At 38.8% G+C, this 22,517-nt stretch overlaps 1 protein-coding gene across 1 annotated transcript in view; it reads left to right on the plus strand.

Annotated features, from left to right (window-relative positions):
- The window catches only part of LOC310944683 (leucine-rich repeat transmembrane neuronal protein 4), a gene marked incomplete at both ends in the record, with an annotated part of 53,367 nt that extends 31,062 nt beyond the window's left edge, over nucleotides 1-22,305 (plus strand). The window contains one exon of the mRNA XM_083910490.1: nucleotides 22,000-22,305. Coding sequence (XP_083766616.1) covers nucleotides 22,000-22,305 — 306 coding nt within the window. The remainder of the gene's footprint in view (nucleotides 1-21,999) is intronic.
- Between the last annotated feature and the right edge of the window lie 212 nt (nucleotides 22,306-22,517).

Below are 22,517 nucleotides of genomic sequence, written 5' to 3' on the forward strand. Positions count from 1 at the left end.
TTAGATGCTGTGAGGAAAAGTCAGTCAGCGAGATAAGACTAACTCAAGAACAATTTTATCTGTTAAGATGAAGGAGAAGTCAAGAAGTGTTTTAATTTTTCCTCCCATTAAAAGAACCTGCTTTTATCCCTCGTTCTAATATAAGACCAAATGAAAATGTGATGGATTTCCACATGTTCAGTAGAAGATGGTGCTGCAGAAGAACTTTCTCTCTGTGTTTAAATGAATGACAAATAAAGATAAAGAGATAGAAGACAATTGCTAAAGGGTTGGTGGACTTCACATTCACTGAAGGTGCTTTATTTAACATACATTTACATAATAGTACATACATATATTTATGGGGACTATTATAGCATTTAAAAGTCATTACTTTATAATGTAATTGCATGTTAAATAATAATCACTTAGCTATTTATACAATACACCACACATGTATTGACAGTGGATATTTTCTCATTTATGCTGACAAACAAGTGAGGTTCATTGGTCCATGATTAAAATTGTATTTGCAGCTGCTGATGATTCAATGGTGAGAGGAAAGATAAGACACAGAAGACATAAGGAAGTTGTTTAATAATGATTCAAACACCAACATTGAAAGGGTCAATTTCAGACTATTAACAGCTTCCTTTACAAAAGCACAACATCACAATAATAAATGGTCACAAAGCTGTTGCCATTACTTAGGAACACAACATTTCAAGATTGTCATTTGTATTGTATTTAGGGAAGCCCATTGTCCAGTGACTGAGGGTTTGAATCCTCGTAGGTCAAGATTATTGTGTTGTGTGCGAGCGAGCATGTGTGTGTGTGTGTGTGTGTGTGTGTGTGTTTGACTGCTGCCTGTGTCTCTCCTATCTCTGTCAGGACAGACTGGCATTCTAATAAGGTTTGGTGAATACCACTGCTTCATCTCAGTGGGGGAACCTTAACACACACACACACACACACACACATATATATATATATATATATATATATATATATATATATATACATATATATATATATATATGTGTATACATGTATACACACATATGTGTGTATGTCAACTTGACTGGATCAACTTAAGCAAATGCGGTGGAGACTTAATAAAAGTAAAATGTTGACCTTTTAAGTTGACAAGTGTGAAATGTGATTTCCTGCATCTGTTCTCCATGTTCCTCAAATTATCAGAGAGAGAGAGCATCACTATTTAAGCATTAAAATAAGAAGAAACATAAAATGTCCTGGTTGAAGATAAATCCATCCTGATTAGATTTGTGGAACAATTAAAGTTGTTTCGAGTTAAATATGTTTTATGTCTTCCTCAGACATAAAATATTGACATTTTGTATCTCCGTATTATGATGTCAAGCTAAAGTCTTTTGAGCTTAAACTTAACCAAAAATCCTTAAACTTGATCAACTGTGTGGACTATACTGTCGGAGCGTTCATGTGATTATTCATGAGAATTTTATCACTTAAATTATTGCTATTATTCACCTATAAGACAGAAGGCAATGCCATTCAATGTCTTAATTTATTCAATGTCATTTTACCACCAAGAACCATGGTGGACAACTGTGTCTATAAGTGTTGTTTTCTTCTCTCTCATGCATGGAATGAGGCCCTTATACCTTCACCTATGCATAGTTGTGACATGTATAGGCTCTGGCTCGTCCCTTTACATTATTGGAATTACCCAGTGGGCATTGCCAGCAGGGGTTTAATGAATTAAAGGGTACATAGCTGACTCAGTTCAATCGATAACTGTTCCCCTGTGAAAGCCTCAGCTCTGTGCAGCAGGAGCAGCAGAGAAGGGAGATGAGAAGACAAAAGGAATGAGACAGAAAAATGAAAGTGAGAGCATAAAAGAGGAGAGAGAGAGAGAGAGAGATGTGAAGGGAGAGAGGCAGGGATGGAGCTGAATATAAAATTGGATGCAGACGATGAATGAGACCCGGCTGATAAAAGGGTTAAGTGTTTTGCAGTTCCTCACCCTAATGGCTCCTGGGGCTTCTGCTCATGACGGCGAGTTTCCCCACAAGATCCTGAGAGAAACCACTTGATTTCTAACAACAGCCTGTTTGTTCTTTGCAGCTCAAACAAACCAAGTTTTCAGTATGTGGCCTCATTCAGTCCACAGCATGTACAAACTACATTTGTCTTCCTCGTCTTCTTGCCGGTGAAATCATAATTATGGCGTTTGGAGCATTTTGATTTTTGTTTTTGTTTTTTCTCTCTTTCTTTCTTTCTTTTTTTCTGCAACTATAGGCATTAATAAACAGTTTTTGGGGTTTTTGCTTTGCATGAGAAAGAGATTTAAGAAAAGCACCAGTGTTAATAAGAATTGCCTAAATATAAAGGCTGACTGTGCTCTTTTTTTTCAATGATGATCTGTAACAGTATATGGAAATGGACACTGTGGTCAAAGGCTCATATTAACTATCATATCTAACTACTTTTTTGTTAAATATTTGTTGTTTAGAAACAGTCATTTGTGGTCATGGTTCATCAGATTCTTTTTTGCTCTGCTTGAACATCCACCACATCCTTCATTTGCTACGTGCTAACTTGTGGTAGCATGTGCAGTGGTCATGGCAGTAATATTGTCATTGTTTTTATGCTATGGCGTTGCTAACGGTGTTACTTTTATCATTAACGAGTAATCTAATTAATTACCAGTTAACTTTACTGACCCCTAGTGTTTGTTCATTGTGTGAACTATTGTTGTTTCTCTTCTCTCTGTAATATAATAAAAGTGTCTGTGTTACTACACTCTTAGAAATAAGGGTTCCAACAGGTTCCTTCTACAAGGGCTGAGGTTCTACCTGGAACCATTTGCTTCTGAAAAACCCTGAAAAAAGGTTTTTTCAAGGGTTCTTGGTAACACTAATGGTTCCAGTATGAACCATTTTGAGCCAGAGAACCCTTTAAAACCCCTTTCCTGAAATAAGGGTTTAAAAAGGTTCTACCCTGGAGCCAAAAAGGGTTCTCCTATGAGGGCAAGCCAAAGAACCTTATATGGTTCTACTTAGCACTTTTATTTCTAAGAGTGTATGTACAGAGACATTGTGATTTGGAACTATACAAATAAATTGAGTAGAATTGAGTTTCAAACATTAAGTGAATGTAACAGAATTGAAAGACAGAAGCTGCCAGCTGAGGCCACATTGAAAGTTAATTATCATTTGAGAGACAGGTGAGTGATTTAAAAAAAAAAAAAAAAAGCTTTCTTTGAAATGCAGTCACAAAAATGACATTGTATGACCTGAATTTACAAGGACTTTGATGTTATGCTTCTAAGTTCAAAGACTGGATGACATTTATGGCCAGTGAACTTGTCAAGTCATGTCTCACACTAAGACTTTTTCCAACTATGTGTATGTATATAAGCATAAACCATCATGTCTTAAATGACATCTTGGAGCTCGTCTGTTTTTAGAGCCGTCAGTCTTTTCAATCACGTTCTCTTTTCTCACATCCTATTTTTTTTTTTTAATTTTCCACAGCTCTTTTGCTCGTGCTTTTCTACCTTGACAGGGAGAGGATTTTCTGTCATGTCACACTTGTGAGTGACTGGCTGATGGATGGTGTTCTGGTTAGAGCTCTGCTCTGCTGAAGACACAGTGGGACAGAGTGGGACCTGCCACACTCCACACTCTGCTCGTGTCAAACTCTATTACTAAGATTTTCTCGTTCTGCTCTTCATCCAGTCGTTGGCTTCTCACTCTCACCTCTTTCCTCTGTTTATCTGTCTGCTGCAGACGCTCCATCATTGCCTCATACTTTGTATTGAGATTCTTACCACGTTAATATCATTTATGCATAAACTAATATCCTGTAATGACACTGCTGCCTTCAGTAAGCCTGTTTGCTGTCTGCTGTTTAGTCACCAGGTACTTACATTTCAGTATGACTAAAACTTCGTTGAGTACTTTCTCACTACTCTCATTCAGCAAAAATAATTCAATCTAATGGTTCCAGTTTTACAGATTTTTCTCCATTAGACTTTCTGTTCTGTCATCTTTGCTCCCAATTATTTGCTCACAGTAGCTTATCCCACTAATCATATACATTTACAGATGGACGAATGTTGTGAGGGTAACAAGCAGCAGGGCATGTGCAGCCTCTCCAGGCCTCACTCCATTAATGGCCCCTTGACTGATTGACAGGCTGATTCTTTGCTTCTCCTGAGTGACAAGTCTGCAGTCGCCGTCTCCATGTAGGAAATGAGAGTGGAATTACAATAGCAACCATGTCACCTCCTCAGGGAAGGCAAGAAAAGAAAACACAATCAGAGTCCCCATCACACACACACGCACGCACACACACACACAATAGTACATGCAATGTTTTACAAGCTTGAACTTGAAGTTAAAATGATCATCAGGAGTTTTTACATCATGCAGATTTTATTGTCATAATTGATTCAAGGTAAATATTGAATATCTTTATTTGTGTATGTGTAGTGCATTTGTCTCATGTCATGCTGTAAAATATAAGTATTATTATATTTTTACATGATATCATCATCAAGTGGATTTTTGTTGTTCAGAGTGTAGGACTTGTCTTCTTCATGCTGTCATTGCACAATGAAACATGACCAGGTCAGGTTAAATTAATGCTTTCAGATTAAAGTCTTAGTGGTGAATTTTCCTTTTAAGAGCTTTATATTTCTATATTATTATAAGCTAAAAGAGCCCCCACTCTCTTTGTGACGCTTTGTTTTTTTTACATTGTCGTTCCCTTGTTGCTCTGTTTTTTTTCTGACCACGCTGTTTATGGGTTTTTAAAGGGTCATGATGCATCATAATGCTTTTCTAAATTCAGACATTGAAAATGTAGCCCACAATACTTTCTCTTTTACTCCCCTCTTTCAAACCCCTCCCCCTTTTTCCTAACCATCCCAGCTAACTCATTTAACCTTGTTAAACTCACAAAACCAAGCCACTCAAGGGCTATTACATGCCACAGTAATCTCTAACAGGGGATTCATTTCTGTCACTGTTAAAAGGGAAAAACAGTTCACATCAGCTGTGTAAAATTTATACACAAGCTCGACATCTTTAGAGGAGGACATATGCCTATTTCGGTGATGTAAGTTGAAGATGTGGCCTCCAGGGCAGAGACAGAGACGAGAGGAAGAAGGTTAGTGCTAGAAAACAGCACCAAGGTCTTTTGTGGTGTGACAGGCGGACATGTAATTGTAATGTAAATGTAATAATGTATGTCCATCAGTCACATTACGTTACACACACACACACACACACATACACACACACACAAACCCACACCCACACACACACACACACACACAGACACACACACTTCTTTAGTGTTGAGCAACAGCTGGATGAAACATGCCTGGCATTTATGAACTCCATAGAAGGTGGAGCAGAAACCACATCACACCAGTGATTCAGTTGTGGACAAAAGTGTGTGTGTGTGTGTGTGTGTGTGTGTGTGATGCACATGCTCCTGTAATAGTGAGATGAGGATCAGTGTGAGAATATTGTGTGTGTGGCACTGAGAATTGCTTCCAGTGGAGCTGGAGTGTAGATGGAGTCGTATTATAGGCTCAGCAGACATCTATTGGAAAATCCCCTCAGAATTCATTGTGGTTAGAATAAAGTCTCTGTGTCAAGCATGAGGCAGTTCAATAATTCTCCACTGTAAATTGATAGTTTTGAGGGTATTGCTCCTCAAGGTGTCATGGGCCTCTGAAATTGTTTTTTTTTTTGTTGAACAATAGGTTTTAGTCCTGCAGTTGAAGATAGTTGTATTTTATTATTTCTAAGTGCTACTCTAAAGTTTCAAACCAGGCTCATGAGCACACCTGTTTGAATGAATAATGGCCAATGGAATAGCCAGCATTTAAGGTGTGTCCTGTGGGGAAAGAAATGGCGATTGTTTCCATCTTAAAATGTTCTTCACGTCTAGATCACCGACAAAGTACCAGATGTTCTGGAGATGTGGCTGTATGTTTTAAACTGTAGCTCAGTGTTTGAATGACAGAACACATTTATGATGAAATCACTGTTTGACAGCATCATACCTAACAACTTTACTCATATAATCTCCTCCACATGTTTTATTCTCAGTTTTATAGTAAACTGCAGCATTTGCTGTTGCTAATGAATTTAGTGTCAATGTCTAATTAAAAGTGCAAGCTCACTTTGGTGAAACATCTGTTCCACTCTTAAAGCCATGTTGTCTTGAAGCGATTGTGTTTAGTGCCATTAAGTGCTGATCAAACGATGTTGCCAAGTCGATGGTGATGACACGGCCAAATGCTGAGCTGTGCATGCCTTGAATTAAAATACTCTTCATACCAAAAATCTATTATTTCTTGCTGTATAGTTTCTTTAAATTATCACCATCAAGTTTACCTATTAATGATTATTATTTATTTTGTTGTATACAAGGAATTCAACCTGCAATGACATGTTGACATCAAACATGTTTCTTTACCTGCTTTCCAAAATAAATCTTAAAATATGAAGTATGTGCTAACTTGAGCAATATCAGTAAATGGGGCACGAATGTTTCTCTATCTGGGTCATCTATTTACATCAAGACAGAAATGAGACAGAGAGGGAGAGAGGTTGAAATTATTCATTTGAAGTCTGACAGCAGGAAGAATAGAACTCGGACGAAAAGTGAATTTTAAGTGTGGTGCAGGATTCAGAGAGATTGATAATGTGCAATGTGTTACTCAGTCACACAAAGGAGACCATGACAGGTGACTGATCTTAACGTTGAATAAAGTGACATGATTCACTTTACATGAGTGAACTTCATTTTTATCTCAGAGGCCCAATTTCCTGATTAACATTAGCAAAATTAGCCATGGTAATAAATTGTGACAAATTTAAGAAAAAAAACCGAATTATTAACTTATTATTCAGAGAAAAGTTGTAACAACAACAGAAACAAACCCTAGTGAGTCTTAAAGGTCACATTATATGATGTATAATGTGAATCGCACCACTCCAAATAAATGTATTTCTGTTTGATAGTCTTTTCTGTGCACCCGTCTGTACTAAGATTCCAAATAGAGAGTGCTAAATTGCTTGCACGAGCAGAAAGACTGCTCCCGCTACTGGATTACGTTTTGCGGGTGAACTACTAAGATTGCGGCCGCAATTGACTATAGGCGCAGAAGTGGTTAAGACCGCCCTGTTTAAATGAGGATTTTGCGCGAGTCAAGAGTTGTCAACATGGAGAAAGAGCAGACTCAATGGAAGCGTAGAATGAAATTTGAAGCAACTGAACAGAAAGCACAGTTGACGTTCTGCGATGAGCTGATAACTGGGATCGAAGCATATATGACATCCTTGTTCCCCTGGTCCATAGGACCTTTTATTATTATTATTATTTTAATCCTGCGTCGGTATTTTGGACAGCTCCATCATCACCTGACGTATCAAACAAAGAAAACTATGGACTATGGATGTTGCCATAAAAAAAAAAAAAGAAGATGCTGCGCTCTCCTCCTGACTCACCTGCAGCTCACTGACAGCTGCCAGGGGGCGCTCTGCTGTTTCTATCAAGATTACACATAAGTCTAATTTCAATGGATGTGTGACTTTTTTGTCAATAAGTAAATAAATAAATAAAGCGGATCATCACAACGGCTTTTTAGTCCCAGTCCGTCCCTGGTTTCATCTGTGTTCATTCAGTCAGGCTGAGTTTCCATTACGCCAACAGCCTTTGATCTGACGTCAGAGGCGACGGGACAATCGATATAGATGATATATCTATAGCTGATTCAGATAGTTACATTAAATAGTGATTGTTGTGATTATTTATTGCATTTAAATTTGCCTGGAACTGGAAGGGTTAGGGTTAGGGTAACCTGCCTGTGAGGTTTTGGTGACGTGTGCGCACTGTGCCACCTGCGCTTCGCCGTGCACTGAGAATAGACCAGGTTAGAGCTGGACCCGTTAAGGTAAAGCGGGGTTCCCCGTTCCTCCGGTCTTAACCGGGGAACGTGGGTACGACCCCTCCTTGAACCACAAACTGCAGACCAATGTAAGCCCATACCAGTACAAACATACATTTCTCCTCTGGATATCTATATTTAATTTATTCAGATATACCAAATAAGAAATGAATGTGCGTCATCTGTGAACATGTAGTTGAACATGCTCTGGAAAATCGGAATTTCCTGATTTACAAATATAATATAACTATAAATAACCGCAGCCATGTGTGCGCACCGCTGTGCCAGTTAAGACCTGCCTTTCAAACGTGCTAAATATAGACGCAAAAATAAACACCGCAATCAGTTTCAGGTTTGATAAATCACTTTGCACGTGCTAAAAGAACATATTAACATTTTCTCCTCCCATCACACGCAAAATAGCGTGTAAACGCCCCATATTGCATATGCATTAAGGCAAGAACGCTAAATGGGTTGTGAGTGCTATTTTGCCCGTCTGAGGGACGCACTCCTCGTTGTGCCCTGTTAGTAGATCAGCATCAACGTAAATCTGCGTGTGCAATCCAGTTTGCACATGTTTTTGCACGCTCAAAGCTTTAGTAAATCAGGCCCATAGTGTAAAAGGCAGCATTCTAAGTTCTATTGTGTATAGAATTGATGTGCTTTGCTGAACAAATGGCTTTTAAGATGTCAAAGTGTGAATGTAACACACAGAAAAGGAAAATGTCTTTGCCCTCTCTGTGTTTTCAACTAAACTTGGTTCCTGTGCACTCAGACAACAACCATTCAACTAACAACTGCATTTGTGCATTTTGCACATGGCTGTGTGATGGTGTGATTGTGTGAGAAGCAGAGTGTTTGCCATGACAGAAGGATGAAACCTGTTCAGCCTGCTTATAAGGTGAGCAGATCCACTGAACCTCCAGTCACCACTTTATACAACGTTCCTTTACCCTAACAAATAAAGGGCTCACTGAGTTTTATCAGCTCAGTGATTCTCTCTCTGAAGGCTTCCTCTCAGGAAATGGAGGAGGAAGTGAGGAGCTGTGTATTGTCAGATATCAGATGTACAGTAGCTGTGGTGGGATATTACTCACTCATAGATTGTAAATAACACTTCTTACATAGGTGCTTCAGATGAGAGCAGATTCTAAGCTTGAAAAAATGCTTGTAGAAGCAATTGTTCTGCTTATCAGTACTGCGGTGAAATTGCTCACAGCTGCACTCATCCCCCCCAATTTACCAAACCGTATGGGTTAAGAGGATGTGAAACCAACAGAAGTGGACAAGACTCACAGGGCAAGTCTCACTGAAAAGTGCTAAAATGACACATACAGGCCTGGATAAGGACAGACGTGGAGAGCTTAGGAGCTAAGAAGCTGCAGATTTTTAGACAAAAGACAGAAGCTGCCAGCTGAGGCCACAAGCCCGAAAGCATCAAGTAGTGAAGTAATCCAATGAAGATGTAAATATTTCACTTTTTTATGTGTCTATTTTCTTCTTCCACCCATTAGCCAAGATGTTTCTGCTGTAAACAGAATTGTCTTTCCTCAAAGTCTTCCCTGCAGATGTACCTCCTCACTCGTCCATCCCTGATCAAGACTTTCATCCCTGACTGGCTGTTTTCTTCACTTCACCAAACACAGACCAAACACATTGATAGTAACAGCTGTCCTGTAGCATCAACATCACCATTAAGTTTGGGCCCTATTTGTGTGTGTTTTTCCACTATTAAGCAATGACAACACTTGCTGTATTGCTTATCTGTTTCTAGTTAATCATGTTTGTCTTCTGTCTCATAATAAAACAACAAAATAAACAACACGTTATATGTTCAGATACAAAACTTTAGTATGCAAGGAACTAATGAAGTGTTGTATCATTATTATTTAATCACAAAGCTGACAGTGTCAACTTTATAATCATAACATTCTAATCTTTCTACCAATTCACGGCAAACAATGTGGCATCAAAAATCCCCAGTAATCCCTTTTTCCTAGTAATTACCACAAGAAGCAGCTGTTAACTGACAGCCAACATCAAACACAAAGACAGATGTCATAAGTTATTGTCTTGGCAGACAAGAGGTACTTTACAACTTTAATGATGACTTACACCAGCTATACAAAGTCTTGAGTTCCTCCTGGTGTAGTCTCTTCAGCACAAATACAAATTCAGATCTGTTGAGCTGCAACTGGAAGAGCTGCACTTAGTGGAGTATGATGAATACAACTGCTATTTAAATAACTTAAGTTAAATCACAGAAATAACTGAGATGAAGTGACTGTAAAACAGTATATCAATGAGGCATAATACATCATTTTCAACTCTTTTTCATTCATGCACAACATGCTGTTTCTCCATCACTGTCTCTCTTCTCGGTTTGGCTCTTAAAGAACCATTTTCAGTGAAGTTGAGATGAGATTGCTACACCGACGTGCATTCCTTCGTTTGATGATGTGGTGGCAGTGTAGCTACTATTTCAGTGTCACTGTCACCCGCCAACACCCCCTGAATTCTGCCGAATGATATTGTTTCCAACAACTGAATTCTTTTCAGCAGAACGTCAGTCAAGAACTCATTTACAACTGCCTCATCTTGTTGCACGTAGTTACTGGTCTTATCTGCATTGGGCTGTTAAAACCCTCCAAGTGATGCGGGAGGAAAAAATGGGCATTGATAGGGTTGGATCAGGAAATGAGGGAAAAAAACAAGATCCCTATATGATTTTCTTTGAGAATTATCAGGCTTCTTAAATTTGTGTGGAAATATCATTTGCCAAAGACCACCAAAGTGTAATATGCAGCTCTAATGAATGGGAATAACAAATGGAGGAAGTGGCGTATACAAACACAGGCTGTCTGAATAATTCCATTAGAAAACAGTCAATGTTCATTTGGCCCATAATTAGACTCTCTCTCTCAGAGACATGCTGACCTGATTGATATTCAAATTGCAGAGGATTTTGTTTACTTTCTCATGCCATCTATTTAGGGATGTCTGATGTCTCATGTTCTCTCTTTCATCCCTCCTCCTTCCCCCGATACCTCTTATGAATAAAGCAACACAATAGCCATAGGTTGATTCTTGGAAACTGGAAACACAGTTGTAAACTCCAGGTGCAGAGGGAGGTAAAGGTTGCAGGAAATAACACAAGCATCCTATCCCACGCTTGTTTTAAAACCACAGAAATGCCACATCTGTCATTGCTCATAAAACTGTCTTAATTCAGGTGTCATCTACAAAAAGAAACCTTTCAATTCAAACGTTTGCTTTTTTGTGGCATGATATGAAAAGGTTTGGCATCATGTTATCATAAACATATGCCATACATAGTTGTGATGTGGTGTTTTGGGGAGTAGAATACACATTCCTTTTTTGTATTAAATTGCTATATATTACATAAATATCCACATCATATGGGGGGCAGCAGGTGCAGTCATTACCAGTTAATATCAGGCACAAGGTGAGGTGCCACCTCAACAGGTCACCAGTCAATGGCATGGCTGACATTGAGCACTCAGTCAAATAAGACCCTCAATAAAAACATGAGTGTGTCCCAGAAGATGTGTCACAGAAAAAAAACAAAAAAAAAACATGGCAACTAGGTCATTCTTCAAAATGCTTCAGGTATGTTTATTAACCTCTTCTCAACATTCAGATAATTACTGGGCCTTGGCTGCACTAAAGTTTGGTAATGTTGGCATCTTTTTTTGGTCATGTTGACATCTCTCTGATACACTTACTTTATTTTAGAGATGGACAATCATGAAAAATACTGCTTTTAAAGACCCTGACAACTTTATTTGATTATGCATTTTGACAACTTTGAAGTGGTCTGTTACCATTTCAATAGCATGTTACACAATCCTCTACTTTGAAGTAAGTAGTAAAGCTGTTGTTTGAAGGCAACTGACTGAGACAGTCTGTTTTCTTGTAATAACATTGACACAGTCTCATGTTTAGACTAATTAGCTTCTCTCAACTTTGCCACTTAGGGATTTGGAAGAACCCATGGGACATCACAGACAACTATATTTTCTAAATCCCCAGTCTATCTAACATCCCCACTTATGAAAGCGCTGGTCATGCTTGATTGACTTGGCCACATCTGGAGAAACTCTTCTACATTATCAACACCAAGGCTTGTCACTGTCATGAGGGAAGTCGGTTCAGGCCCAGGGAGAAAATATTCTGCAACAGCTCCTCTCCAATGAGCCTCAGAGTTCTTCCAGCTGCATCATTGGCTGAAAATAAAAGATTTGAGATTTGATCAGAAGGATTTGTTGGTGGTTATGTGTCTTTAATCTCCCAGATGATGGATAAGGGATGTACCCTCATATTCCCCATTATCTGACCCCAGTGATGTTTTTTGTGAGAAAACCCATGCTGCCTCCCCACAATCCAACCCACAAGAGCAGCAGAAATGTGACCACTATTTTCTTAACTATATATATATATATATACAGTTTAACTTTTCCTAAAGTGCAGGAAAGGGGGGGGGGTGACAAAGAGTGAGAGAAAATCTTTACATCTAACGTAGTGTCATACTTGCTATCTGTCATAATTTCGATTCTTACCACTATGATTTGGATGGGCTGTCTCTCGGGATTGTGATTATGATAAAGTTGAAAGATACTGAAATGAATAAGGTGAAATCGGGGGATGTGAGCCTTGGCCTTTGCCTTTTAAGTGGCTGTCATCACTTTCTGACAGGCTTCATAAGGAGAAAGAAAGTGAGGAAAGAAAAATGACTGAGGGGATGAGGTAAGAGAACATAGCTTTTGACGACTGCTTCCCCTAACAATAGTCCTGTCATCTCCTTCCACAGAGCAGATGCCCAGGTTCCCAGTGGCATCTCCAGAGAGAATGCCAGGGGAGAAATGAATCTCTCAGCCAATTTATGTAAGGAAGGTGAACTTTTCACTAGTCCTCCATGGTAAAAGCAAGACGGGAAAATCTCTGACAGCTCTGAGTGAAAAAAATATTTCATCTCATGCCATTTTTACTCACCGGACCCCCACAATGAAAGTGTGCAACAATGGGGGTGAAACAGAGTCATAAACATTAGGACATCTTTGACCAACAGAGCTTGAAACCCTGCTCTATAGGAGGCAAAGGGTTCATGCTGTAAAATATTACATTTCTGCAGAACTAATGTGACTGAGTTTTTTTTGTATTGTGACCTTGGGTGAAAGGAACTTACAATAAAATACATGATTATTGACGGATTTCCCTTCACATGTCTGTGCAGTATATGTGACATTTCCCTGCAAAACACAGATTGTAATATTAGCTGTATTGATGTCTGTAGTGGCCTCAGCTTACTCTGTGTGATACTGAAAAACTACAGTATCTGAAAATATACTGTGTGATAGTGAAAAACTACAGTATCTGAAAAGATACTGTGTGATCAGGACTTTGCATCACTGGGTTAGGGTAAGGGTGGTGGAGATCCCTGGGGGATCCTCACTGGCCGAGTGTTTGTGCATCATGTGAAATGTTGGTTTCTCTTCTCTCTAATACATAATAATGTAAAGGTTTCTGACATACTATGTGCATATGTGCTATACAAATAAAACTGAATTAACATTGAATCAAAAACACAGCCCATTGTCATTCCTAGAGGTTAGGTTTCCTTCAGGTTTGTGAGGGTGTGGCTTTTGAAAGAACATTGAGAGGAGTTTGAGCCTTTGAAAATATAGTCTGCTCTTACTTTTCCTCAGTTGTGGACATCACCTTCATGTTGGTATATGCTTGTGTGTTTCGTGCCCAGTCTTATATCCACTGGTACAAACACACTGGACAGCATAGTGTTGCACCATCAGTATTAAAATCATAGACATCAGCAGGTATTTGTGATGAGTTTGGTGATGACCATGTTTTGCACTTTTCTGTCTCAGTGGAAGCAGATTTCTTACATTATTATACTATGTAGTGATACATTTCAATAAGGAAATATGCTTTCTCATCTCCCATGGTGGCGACTCATCATCAGAGCTACAATAGCACAATTTGTACAAAAACACAAGAAAGCACTTTGTTTTCTCCTTTTTGGTCCTAATTGAGGTTTAACTATAACAGTGAATTGTCTCCACCTCAAGAGACAGATAAGAATTGTGCAGATAAATGATGGGTCTCGATGACACATGTAGAGTTGAAATTGAGAGCAGGATTTGCTCACATCCACCCTGTTCACCCTGAGAGTGGAATCCGCTGCCACACACTCCATGAAGGATTTGTAGTGCTGATTGGTTCTCACACAGAGTTCAAATTGATTTGTGTCTCCTGCAGAGCGGTGTGAGTCGGTTCCTTATCAGCAGGGTGTCGGCTAAACCAATAAAGTAAAGACATACAGTAACAAAAGCTGTCATGGTACTACCAAAAAAAGTTGACTCTCCTTCTGTTTAATTGGCCTATAAACCGTAGCGTCACCTGTAGTTTCAGAGGAAGCTCATCAGTATGTGCATAAAACATAAGGTAGCAATGAGATGTACACATGCTATATGCTATGCTGTTATTATGTTCATCGACGTTATGGTTTTTGGGTAGATTATTCAAATCTGAGGCAACAATTTACCCCAGGTGAGCAATCATTTGTCAACATGTTTACCATCTGCTTATTATATTTCATTTATTGATCGTATTTATCTTTTTTTACATCATCTGTTGGTATGTTGCTTAACACCATTACCACATATTTCTTGTTCAGAGGATGTTTGGGTGCATTGTTATTGTTGATTCTCACAAGATTTGCTCTTTCTCACAGAACATTATCAAATGATCAACCAAGGACTTTACACAGATTGATACCTAAACAAAACAGCTTTGTGTGTGTAATGATGACATTGCATCTATGCAGTTAACATGTAATGCTGTCTTGGTAGGACTTTTAATAACGAACTAAAAGGTCAATGAGAAATGACATGACTGGTTGTTGGTGACCAGGACCAAGCACAGAATAAGTCATTCTAATATTCTGTTACATTCATTCTAACCTTTCAGGGTTAATGTAGCAGCTACCTAATGCTATATCTGTGATATATTTCACATAATACTTTGTGTATTGTCTTCTACTTGCTGTGAAAACATTATTTTGAAACATTGTGGTGATCTTCCAGTGCTTTATATTGCATTGTCAGCGTTGGTCTACACTTTCACACAAGTTCATCTTTGTACATTCAGGCATGAGCTTAGAAAAGAGCAAAACTTACCTTGTTTGTGCATACAACAGCAATGGTTTTGTAACAAAACAAAATACATTAAAAATGGTTTGAATATACACATAGATAGCATGTGCTGGCATGTGATGCTGGTACATGCTGTGACAATTCATCTTTATTGTCATTTAGCAGTACAAGTACAGAACCAATGAAATTCAGTTGACATCTAGCAGATTGTGCAGATTGTAAAATTCAGATAAGTATTATGTACATGTAAGTTGTATGTGTATATTGCACGTTTATGGGCATAGGGGTATGGAGGGTTATGTACAGAGACTATAAATATACATTCTATAATAAATGTATAATAATATGTTGTTTATTGCACAAGTTTATGGGCAGTTTAAGGAATAAAAAATAAATATAAGTGCAAGGGAGTAAACAGGTAAATACTGCAGTTAAGTGAATGTAAACAGGTAAACAGCGCATATGTAAAAAGTAAACAGGTAAACAAATACATCAGTAGGTGACAATAATTAGTGATGACCTCAGACTTTACTGTGGAACTGTGTATTGAAGCAAATGATCCTTGTTCTAACTACGTCTCTGGTTATGAGACTGACAAACCCTAATCCACAGACAGAGTATGAACCAGACTTTTGACTGGATGGAAATAGACATTTGATTTCAAACATTCTTGATCCTCAGAAATGGAATCTTCATGGCTGTGTTGATCCTCAGAGGCTTTTCTATAGAAACAAGACACTAGTTGTTTTGCAGTTACTTCGTTACATGTTTTTATGATTATTATCTTGTCAGCTTAGCTTAGGATGCAAAACCTGCTGGAACCAATGATATAACTACTTAGAATAAGACAACTGACAACAGCTGCCAAAACATGCAATATGTGAAAAATGAAACATTTGCATGCCTTGTTATGAACGGTCATAAACAGTGGGGGGCACTCCTATCAGGGCAGAAATCAAAAATGCAGTGGATTTATAAATTGACTTTGCATCAGGCACTAAAAAAAACCTGTACTGTGTTTCTGGAGAAATTACCATGGAAACAGTCATTTTAATGCCCAGGACTTGACCACGCAATCAGACCACTTAGCATCAGTGGAGGACGGTAATTCTTGGCACCTTCTCCTCCCTCTAATTCAGTTATAGACTCTCATTTATCTCTGTCAGACTGACAGGACTTTAAATGTAAGGAAGGAGCTACAATTACCCCAAGAGAAGCACAGTAAAAAGGAAAGAGCCGTCATGTTGCTTTCACATCTCCACTTACACACAGTGGAGGAGCAGCTCTTTAAACATCGGTGAGGCCTCACTCTTCTGTTTTCTTTTGTTTGTGTCTTCACTGTATTTTATTGTTGCATTTCAGGCTTTTAGACTTGATATGACTTAATGTGATGAACACGTGATTCATGTAGTTGTAATTGTAAAACTGTAACTACATGTTTTACAGTACTACTTTCATTTCAATTTGCTGACCGGGCATTTTGTAAGGTTTACAATGGTTGTGTCAGTCAGTGTTTGCTTGCGTCTGATTACACCATGACATATTCTTATGGGCAGAACAACACAATTGTACTATAACAGAGGGAGTGTAGTGGCCTTTTCTTGTCACTGGTGAAAATACTCTTGAATATTGGGATGAATATGCTCAAAAGAAATGCATGTCTTCCTCTCAGAATGACAACTGGAGAACAGAATCGTCCAGTTCAACACAGATGACAACAGCTTTAATAAGAGTGGGACATCAGTAATCAGCAATACATAAGAAACTAACAAGAGCGATTGGTATTCACCTGAAGATGAGTGAAAAGAAAGACACAACTTTAGAACATCAACCATTAAGTGATTTGATCTGAACTATGAACTATTACATAGTATTTTATTACCCTTATTCATGGTTTATAGGTTTACTGGTAGCTGGGCTTCACAGGCAACCACACTGCAAGTGAACAATGACTGAAACTACCACCAACTAAATGTCATTCATGTCATTTGTTGAACTTATTCTAGAGAAAAAGACTAGAACTTTCTGTTTGAGTTTCAAAAGGTTTAGGCCAGGACTTTAACAGAGTCTGTTGGTGTGGAAAAGTTAACATGAGTAGGTTACTCAGCCCCGGGAACACTGGAAGTCTTTGTCTGTAATTGGAACGAGTGGTTTTGGAAGATCTTTTGCCAGGGTTTTCCATAATTTACTTATTAACTTGTGACAGATAAAATACTAAGAAATCATATATATAAGACACCAGCTTCTTCTGTTTCTAAACAACATTATTCCATGATGGCTGTCAAGACATGATGAGAATATATATATAAAAAAGAAAAAGATTTTTAGTTTGGTGAAAGAAGTTATTCAGTAGCTTCACATGTAGCAGCAGCCGAGTACAAGAATAATTTAACAGTGACATGCAAGAACTGCGAGACTGAAATGGTACTTAATAATCAGTGATTCTCTCAAATGGTGAGATAAAATCAGATGATTATTTTCCAACACTATTTTAGTGGATGTTTAATGCAGGAGATTAAATGAATAGCATAGTGTTGAGAAGAAATTACTTCTTCTTTTCTTCTTTTTTCTTCTTCTTCCAAAGCAGATGAATGGGTGAACATGGGAACAAGACTGCACTTCTTGTCAAATGAAGGCAAGGCGATCATAAAGGTTATTTGCTTGTTAGTCTCTGAACTGAAGAAGACATGTCTCTGTCTTGAGTCCCATTTGTGGTACTTCTTATTGAAATTCAGACTGGAGACGTTCTTGCCTCGAAGGAACAGTCAGGTCAGGGTTTATCAGTGAAAACATTCTCACTTGAGGGATTTGTTCTGCTGCAAGGTTTTGAATAACTGCCCCAGGGACTTTCTGAAGCGACCTGGTTTTTCCTGCAATTACTTAAGCCCAGTGGCTAATTAGCTTTTCAAATGAAAACATACATCTCCTTATTAATTCTGCACCCCACAATCTCTCATAATTACTGGCAAATAAGAAGTTGTTATTGCTTTCATTCAAATTGTGTGATGATTTCCTATGCATGTGTGTGCACCTAAAAGAAAATGGCAGCAGTGGATAAAACATATAAGTATGTTTTGTAATTAGTATTCATTCATTTTTTATCAGATATAAAATATTGGATGGTTGTAATATAGCTATACATTTAGTCAACAAAAAATGTTTGTTCACTGATTATCCAGCTTTGTTAAAACACATCTCTGTCCAATTCCTGTTGAGGTAATGCATGACAAAGTGTGATGGAAAGGAGATCATGAGAAGGTCTGCACATCAATTCTGGCTTCTGTCCAGCTCCCTTTGACATGTCTTATTAGTCCGGTCTTAAAAAGCCTCGACCTGCCTTCCCAAGCTCACTCCTCCCAATATCCTGATTAAAGTGCGACTGACGCTATCAGTGTGGAGCCAAGTTGGCTACACAGCATTTATGTTGGGTCGTGCTCATTACTTAGACACGCTGCTCGTGCTGTTACAATGGGAGAGAGAACATAATGCAATACATGATCAGCAAAGACGCCTGGTAAGGTTGAATTCAGGAGAAATGATTCTGCCCTGAACTCAGCAATGACAGCAGGAGATTTATTGTAAGAGGAGACATTTCTTTAGTTGTGAAATAACATGATTGTGACCCTGACTTCATTTGAATGTGCAAACTGTAGCCCATAAATAACATGAAAATGTTCAGGTGGTCTAGTGTTCTGCTCAATTAGACCACACACATTTAGTTAGAACTGGGACGTATGTGGTGATTTTATTTCAAATGAAAAGATACTTAGGTGAATTTTAGAAATATACATTTGTATAAACATAGACAATTCCAACAGCATAGGCACTGAAGCTTAACATCAAATGCACCACACTCTCCTTTAACTATGCATGCACTGAAATACATTATGGGATGTATATCTTCTTATGACTTCTGCAAAGTGGCGTCTCTGTGTGAAGACTATAGACAAAGACAGGAATAATTCAGTAATTATTCTTGGTAACCTGTGGTTTGTGGCTCAGAAACATTTGTTATTTAATACCAGAATATTCAAACAAATGCATGCTAAAGAATACAAAAACACATGGGAATACTTGGTGATGTCCACATAAAGACACAACCTTTCCAATGATAACCCATGGTTTTACAAAAAAAACAACAAGCCTAAATAATGTCTTAGAAGGAGTTGACAGCACCTTTTCTTTATGTTGTTATTCTTCTGTTTGTTACAAATCCTTGAGTGACTTGAGACGATCAAAGTGTTTAACTGGAAAACAACAGACATTTGAACTGTCGTGGTTTTTAGGATTGTCTGCCAGTGGCACTTGTTCTGTTTCCTTAGCTGTTCGTAAAAGCATGACTGTAAAAAGAAACACAAACTTCTATTAATCTGATTACTTAATCAGTTTAATAAAGAGTCAAAATATTGGCTATTTAAAATAATGTATCTTAACTCCTTGAGAGTTGTTTTCATGTTGTCACACCTTGGCCTTTGCTGCACATTCTGAAAGTTGCTGCTCAGTGTTAACTTTAACCTTGTTAATGTTTGAGGTGATGGAGCTTGTACCTGTGTTGATCAGTGTGCCTTCTTCTATCTTAAACTGAAATGCATAATTCATAACTGCTGGGCTCATTATGTTGCCTGGCACATAAAAACACAACATGAACCAATTTTACATTGAGCCTCTTTGCTGTTCTCTATGCTCCACCTTATATCACTGATGAAATGTAAATAAGGCACAATCTTTACCAGCACCAGCTCTCTCCAATATACATATGGATGCACTTCAGGAATGTTACAAATGTAATGATAAAGACAATACATCATGAATGGTCTTTCTGAAATACTACAGTCAGTTTAAGGTAAATTGATTTGCTCAGCACCAATGAATAGATACAGTCACATTTCCTAATTTTGCCTCATAAAGGTAATGTATTACCATTCAGCTGGATATGTAAATGGTGTGTACAGTTATCAGGAAGCCCTGAAAACTACACTCTGAGTGTGTGAGACAGCCTGTACCTTTGTACCCTTATATCTGACTGGAGGCAGCGCCTCCAGACTGAAACCTGCCGGGAGGTTCCTGCTGCAGGATCTCTGCTTGTACTTATTGGTTTATCAGTACAACAATATAAATTGTGTAAAAATGCTGGAAAAGCTGGTTTTGTATTTCTGTTTATCTTTCAATATATTTGGCTGAATTTATAACATTGTAATACTGAGAAACAAACAGTCTCACATGTGCACATGGACAGATTTATGCAATGGTCAAGAGTTAATGTTGGTAAATGAAATTGTTGGACATGGATAGGAAGCTGTGATGGAGCTGCAGAGGATGAAGGTGTGTGACGGTGATGGTCAGAGTGGAAGTTTGGTGGCTCTTGCAGCGGCAGGACCAGTGAAGGGTTTAGTATCTAAATGACAGGAGTAATCCTCTGAGTGCCAGTTATGTAATGAGCCAGTCGCACTTAATGGAGTTTTGTTTTTTTTAGAGGAGAGAGCTAGAGACAGGAGGAACCCAGTGCTTCTGAAAGTGTGTTTTCAAAAGAGTCTGGAGTTTTTTAAATGTATACGACCTGTCACAGTGTCATAGTGGATCAGTGGCTAGCAGGGGCAAGAGGGTCGTTTGTGCAACAGACTAAGTTAGGATGAACTCAGTAACACTTTATCAGATATCGTTCATTTCTTACAACAGCCCGCTGGAGTTGTTATAGAATATTATGAACTGTGCAAGGACTTGGACCCAACTGCACAACTTGGGAGACAAAGTGTAGACTTGGGAGACTAACCCTAACCCTAACTGACAAGACAGTGGCATGGAGCAAATACTGATCATTCCTGACAAGACAAAGGCACAGGAGTTACACTGCCTCTCTGGTTCACAAGACAAGATGAACTGGCAACAGACAAAGGGAGACACAGACAATAATATATACGTGGTAATGGGGAAACAGTCAGGGCGGGGCAGACAATCAGACTGGCAGGTAAACACAAGGGGAAGGAGCAAGTTACCTGAAACTAGAGGAGAGAGACATTTCCAAATAAATTGCTCTCTTCAGGTGTTTGTATTATTCATGTCGTCCATGCTGGTGTCATATCTGTAGCTCCTGCTGTGGTTTTTGCAGTTTGTTGTTTGTGTGAACTGATCAGATGAGCTGTCACACTGTCAGGCTGTAGTGTTTAATCCAGGTCAGCTACCATCTCAGTCTGCTGTTTTCATGGCCTGATCTGAATCTCTTCATTGGTCTGTTTTGCTAAGTTGAAAAGAGATGTTGTCGGTTAAGATTAGATAGAGTCTCATCTGTTTGGCCTTGTGTTAAGGTTTGTGGGTGAAAGATCAAACACATGGCCAGATGTGACAAGAGCTGGCTGTGACACAAGTAACATGCTCTTACACAGACAGGACTTTTACTTTGAAATGCTTCTCACATCTTTACAAAAACAGACAAACATGCATTTGTCACATTTGTTTAGTGGCACATGGTTGGTTTTGGTGCAGCTGAAGGCTCAGGTGGTCACCATGTGATGAGCTGCGAAACTAACTGTGGTGTACTAAACACAGTGTAACAAATAATTCATTTATTTGAAATTCTATAATATGTATTTGAAAGGAAAAATGTGGTTCCACATGATGTTACTAATATTCGTATTTTCCTGTATGTGTTAATTTGAGATGAAACACAATCAAAAAGCCAGACCTACACCCACACCACACACATGAAATGTGGGGTAACAGCTGTGTTTATATATGAATACAAATTAAATCATTTCAGACAAAAGATGATTCCTGTGTAAAACCTGTGAAATAAATGTGGCTTGAATTTTTAAAAGCGGGTTAGGGCATGATTTTGACTTAACTCTGACAAACCTCTCTGCTTGCTGTCTGTCTTAACAGGTCCCTCACCAGATGGGTGCACTGACCTTCTACCGCTATGAACAACCTATTGTAGACTACTGCCAGGCCCATCAGCCCCTGCGGCTTAACATGGGCTTTGAGGGACCCCCACAGGGCCTGGAGGACCTGGGACCGTGCGAAAGGGGACAGATACAAACAGTGGCACTGCCGGCCATTCCCTCTGCTGCCAGCATAGGTGCCCCAAGGCCTTGCTCTCCTCCACCCCCCCTTAGACCAAGTGAAGGTCCCGGCAGTGGTCCTTTCCCTATCACCGAGCGCACTGGCACTCTCAAATTTGGACGCTAGCAAGTCAAGCCGGGTCGTCAAACTCAGAGCCTTTGATTCACCCTGACGTTAAAATGACGGGGCAGGTGAGCTGGTTCTTCAGTGGGGCCTTGTTTTCTGAACATGACTTTGTTAAATAGAGAGGTAAAAATTAATCACATTCTTGGGATTTGTCATCTGAAATATTCTCACTGATATACAATAGAGGTTGTCACACCTTTACTGATTGGTTT

This window comes from Microchirus variegatus, assembly GCF_963457635.1.
Source record: "Microchirus variegatus genome assembly, chromosome: 1".
In the NCBI taxonomy this organism is placed as follows: domain Eukaryota; kingdom Metazoa; phylum Chordata; class Actinopteri; order Pleuronectiformes; family Soleidae; genus Microchirus; species Microchirus variegatus.